We start from the raw sequence: 4,732 nt of genomic DNA, 5'->3' as shown, positions 1-4,732 counted from the left end.
ATTATCAGAATAGATTTTGTGTATAAAACACTTTCTGAATTTTAAATTTTCTCCATTTTCTTGTTTTCAGAATGTCTTTTAGACCTAGAATCTATTAGCAGAATGTATACACAATCAACTACGGCAGACAACAAGAATAATACCACCACCTGTATTAATGCTTTCCTTTCTTTTTCTAACCCTAAAATGTTGACCTTTCTAACCATTTTTCAGAGTTTTATCATGTATCCATGCTAGAACCTGCTGAAATGAATTTAGAGTGAAACGGGTATATATCTGTGGGCTTTTCCTTGGTGCAACCTAAGCTTCCCTTTGCAGATTTTAGACTTGGGTAGGAAGGCCTGGCTACATGATCTGCTTTGCTTAGCTCTTGCTGAGACAACACAAACAAACTATGTCCCGTTGCATCATTGGATTCTAATTCTTCTTCCATTTAGCATTATTGGGTTTAGGCATCTCTTATCCTTGATTTTCTCATTCTATCTTCTCCTAAAAAATATATATATTTAATTATCCATTTATTTTTAAGTTTAATTATTCTTCTGTTTATCACATACTGTCTAGTCTGTTCATACTTTCCCCCTACTTGCATCACCCAACTTAGCCATCGCCACTCTTTATAATCACATACTCCTCACAGTTCTTCATTGGAAAACTGAACTTTAACTCATAATCTCAACTATTTTCTCTAACTCTGGCCTTGCCTAATTCTTTTCCTGTTTAGCTTGAGAATTCAATCAGAGTTCTTTGTATAACATCTCTCAGAGGAGAGGGCCGAGGTAAGAAATTTTATACCATCTTAATATTGGAGAATGAATGGCAAAAAGGGTAGCATCAAGATCGACATTTGTCCAGCATCGTCGAAAGTAAAACAGCCGGAAACAGGGAAGAAATCAGCGGGAGTTGGCTTCTTCATCAAAGAATGGATAAAGTCTGTGTGGGAATTCTGCAAAGAAGACCCCAACAGAGTAACATTCTCAATAAAGGTGGGCCTTGCTGTTCTCCTTGTGTCCTTGCTCATACTTTTCCAAGCACCTTATGAAGTATTCGGCACCAGCATCATATGGTCCATCCTCACTGTCGCCATTATGTTCGAATATACTGTTGGTATGTACATACATGCACATATACATACACATACACATTCATCTAGAGATAACTCCTCAAGTATATGAAAACCCCATCTGAGCAAATTAATTATTGAGATGGAAAAATCTCTATAGCTCCCAATATCTCAATACTCCCATCACGTGTAGCTTCAGCCTTTCTGACTCTACATGTGGATGGACTGACTCTACATGTGGATGGACAACCTAAGGAGGATAACAAAGAGATATCGGGTCTAATATCATACTAGAGGGTTTTAACCCAAAACCCTAAAACATTAGGTGGAGATAGCGGCACCAAACTAATGTGAGACTATAATTCTATAACTCCTAATGGTGAAATTTGTTTATGATCCTAAATTATGTATCAGGAGCGACGTTTAACCGAGGATTGAACCGGGCACTGGGAAGCTTACTTGCCGGAATCTTTTCAGTTGCCGTCATCCAGGTGGCTCTGTGCTCCGGCCATGTTGCTGAACCTATAATCATCGGTTTCAGCATCTTCTTGATGGGTAATTACGTATGTTCATGCATGTAAATTGTAATGTGATATGGGTATTGGGAGATATTAAGTTGACTTGTCAATCTCTGGTTGTGCAGGAGCTGTGACATCGTTCATGAAGCAGTGGCCATCCTTGGTTCCATACGAGTATGGATTCAGAGTCATACTCTTCACCTTCTGTTTGATAGTAATTTCTGGGTATCGGATTGGGACCCCAGTGAGGACTGCGATGGATCGGTTATATTCAATTGGTATCGGAGGGTTTGTAGCAGTTTTTGTGAATGTCTTTGTGTGTCCTTCATGGGCTGGAGAGAGACTCCACAAGGAGTTGGTTAAACAATTTGATGCTGTGGCTGATTCTCTTGAAGGTAAGGTCATCCATCTTTGAAACCTAGACAATTTCCCTTAAAATTTATATATGATACTGAATCCTGATGGACTATTATGGATCTCATTTCTTAGTTTTGTTTTGTGTTACATCTCAGAATGTGTGAAGAAATATTTGAAAGATGATGGATCTGATCATCCTGAGTTCTCAAAGACTGTTATGGATGAGTTTCCTGATGAGCCTGCTTATAAGGGGTGTAAAGCTACTCTGAACTCATCAGCAAAGATTGAGTCTCTGGTAAGTACTGTTTGCAAACTTGATGGAGCTAATGGTACTGAACTATACAGATTGTGAGGTTACTTACTTCTAAGTATTGTACTTCATATCTCAGGCGAATTCAGCGAAGTGGGAGCCGCCGCACGGCAGGTTCAGGCACTTCTTCTACCCTTGGTCGGAATATGTAAAAGTAGCCTCCGTTCTCCGGTTCTGCGCCTACGAAGTGATGGCCCTTCACGGTGTCCTTCACTCTGAGATACAGGTCTCTCTCTCTCTCTATGAACAAAATTTAGCTGCTGTCCGTGTTGCAGCCAAAGAAATGGAATCTAAATAGATATTTTTGTAAATACTATAACTTAGGAGGGCATTTGTGAATCCTAAAGGGGAAGTGAGTTATTTCATTTCTTTAGTAATTTAGGTAGACGACCCAAATTAATATAATTATGCACTTAGAGAATGTTTCAAGGGTCCTTTCAGATACAACAGTTAAGGTCTGAATTATACCAATTTGAAAAGCTTATATGGGCTTTAGGCTTGGAATGTTTTTTTGTCGAGAGTGTAGAAGTAGCCCATCGTGCATGATGCACATCTATCTCTCACTCTCTCTAATAGAGGCCAATTTGATGGATTTCACTTTTCAACAAAAAAATTTCTCAATTGGATGAGAAACTAATTAAGGTTGGAGAATGTTGCTTATGTTCCCTAGTAACGGTCACCTAAGTCCCAACTGGATCAGAAAGGCTTCCATGGCCATGAATGAGATTTGAGAGAAGCATCAACCACAAATATATTCTGTTCACCCACAGAATAATCAATCATTCTCAATCTTCACCCACAGAATAATCACTATACTAAATATATATTATCAAGTATATCTTCATTCTGCTTTCCCCCACCTGTGAATGGTGGACTAGTTGAACCAAGTGATTCTCATTCTTTAAAATTTCATTCCAATTCTATCAATCTAGATGATGATTCTTAATGATTTAATGGTGTTTACCTTTTTTTCCCACCAGGCACCCTATAACCTCAAGATTACGTTTCAATCAGAGATTCAAGAAGCAAGTAGCCAAGCAGCAGAACTAGTGAAGAGCCTGGGAAAGGACATAATGAACATGAAGAGAACCCATAGGCCATCCCTATTGAAGAGGGTCCATATCTCTACAGTGCGCCTCCAAAGGGCTATAGACATGCACTCTTACCTTCTCACATCAGGACATGACTTTCTTGTCGATAACAATACCAATACCAAGCCACTCTCTGAGCAGCTCTCTTACAATTTGTCATCTATCCTCTCCGCTCCCTTCGCGGCCGACCAAGGCAGCGGCAATGGCGATGGCAATGGGGATGGAAATGGTGGCCAGGAGATGCCGGCAGAGAATGGGACTTTGCCGGCACCGGTGGCAGCTGCAACTGAGTCTTACCATGAGGCAATGAAGAAGCAACAGAGAAGGCTATATTCGTGGCCATCAAGAGAGGTGGATGACTTTGAAGAAGGCAGCGTTGGGTTGGATTTACTGCCTAGGATGAAGGCACTAGAGAGCACTGCGTCCTTGTCACTCGCCACCTTCACTTCATTGCTTATTGAGTTTGTGGCTCGACTCGATCACTTGGTTGAAGCCGTGGATGAGCTTGCCAAGATGGCTAAGTTCAAGGAAGATGATTTATGAACTTAGGCACTCGTTTCTTGCATCTCATATACACTCAATTTATTAAGGACTTAGGTAGAAGTCATCCTTAAAAGCTCTATCTTTATTATTAATAATGTAAAATCAAGAGAGAGAGAGAGAGGTTGACAGTTGATTGCTGCTTCTGTTTGAGCAATAGCTAGATCTTCTAAGTACAACTTGATAATTTCTTTTTATCAATTTCCCTTTTGTTTGATCTTTTGGATTTAGAACTCAAAAATCTAATCTTTAGATTAAGGAATCTATGTATAATAACAAAGTTTGAATTATTATATTGGTACACAACTACTTGGTCAGGGTATGGTGCTTCTCAAGATTGGTTACCATTGATACAATAGGATTCCTCTCCATCAAGTCCATGTACCAGAGAGTGATTCTAAGGCTGAGTGACCTAGGGGATCCCCAATGGTATACGTGCCTTGGCCCCTTGGGCTGGGCACTCGGCCTCAAAACAAGGATTGTGACCATTGTTGCATGAAGACCTATGTTAAGTCAATAACATATTCCAAGAAATGCAAAATGTAGTCTTCTAGTATTTATTTTAACATATATTTGTCATCTCATCTCAATCTCAACAGTTTGTAGATCTTGGGAACCCCATTCTTTAAGATCTCAACTCTAAATCATGTTTGAGATTAACATGCATCGATACGTATTGAGATCGATGGTCACTGAAAGTTGTAAAGAGCACTAAACACTCCCATGTGAGTGGCCCAAAGTATGCCTAGTGGGAATCGAACTTAAGACATCTGAGTTTATGGCTTATACCAAGTTTGTTGCTCACCAATTACGGTACCCCCTTGGATTGGAATATCCAAATACATCATGCACA

At 39.8% G+C, this 4,732-nt stretch overlaps 1 protein-coding gene across 1 annotated transcript; it reads left to right on the top strand.

Moving 5' to 3' along the window:
* Positions 1 to 248: 248 nt before the first annotated feature.
* Positions 249 to 4,169, top strand: LOC122082766 (aluminum-activated malate transporter 9-like). The gene is made up of 6 exons (XM_042650531.1): positions 249 to 1,107; positions 1,478 to 1,618; positions 1,707 to 1,976; positions 2,094 to 2,233; positions 2,328 to 2,474; positions 3,229 to 4,169. Exons 1-6 carry the CDS (start codon positions 813 to 815, stop codon positions 3,880 to 3,882), a joined length of 1,647 nt encoding a protein of 548 aa, XP_042506465.1. The 5' UTR covers positions 249 to 812; the 3' UTR covers positions 3,883 to 4,169.
* The last annotated feature ends 563 nt before the right edge of the window (positions 4,170 to 4,732 follow it).

Source organism: Macadamia integrifolia, chromosome 6, assembly GCF_013358625.1.
Source record: "Macadamia integrifolia cultivar HAES 741 chromosome 6, SCU_Mint_v3, whole genome shotgun sequence".
NCBI classification, from domain to species: Eukaryota; Viridiplantae; Streptophyta; class Magnoliopsida; order Proteales; family Proteaceae; genus Macadamia; species Macadamia integrifolia.
This window is presented reverse-complemented; position numbering and strand designations above follow the sequence as displayed.

What these genes read in the sequence shown, in the direction of transcription:
- LOC122082766 (XM_042650531.1), top strand. Translation starts at nt 813, where the DNA reads ATGAATGGCAAAAAGGGTAGCATCAAGATCGACATTTGTCCAGCATCG. An exon ending in TGTGGCTGATTCTCTTGAAG is followed by an intron (nt 1,977 to 2,093) that starts GTAAGGTCATCC and finishes GTTACATCTCAG; the next exon opens with AATGTGTGAAGAAATATTTG. An exon ending in TCCTTCACTCTGAGATACAG is followed by an intron (nt 2,475 to 3,228) that starts GTCTCTCTCTCT and finishes TTTTCCCACCAG; the next exon opens with GCACCCTATAACCTCAAGAT.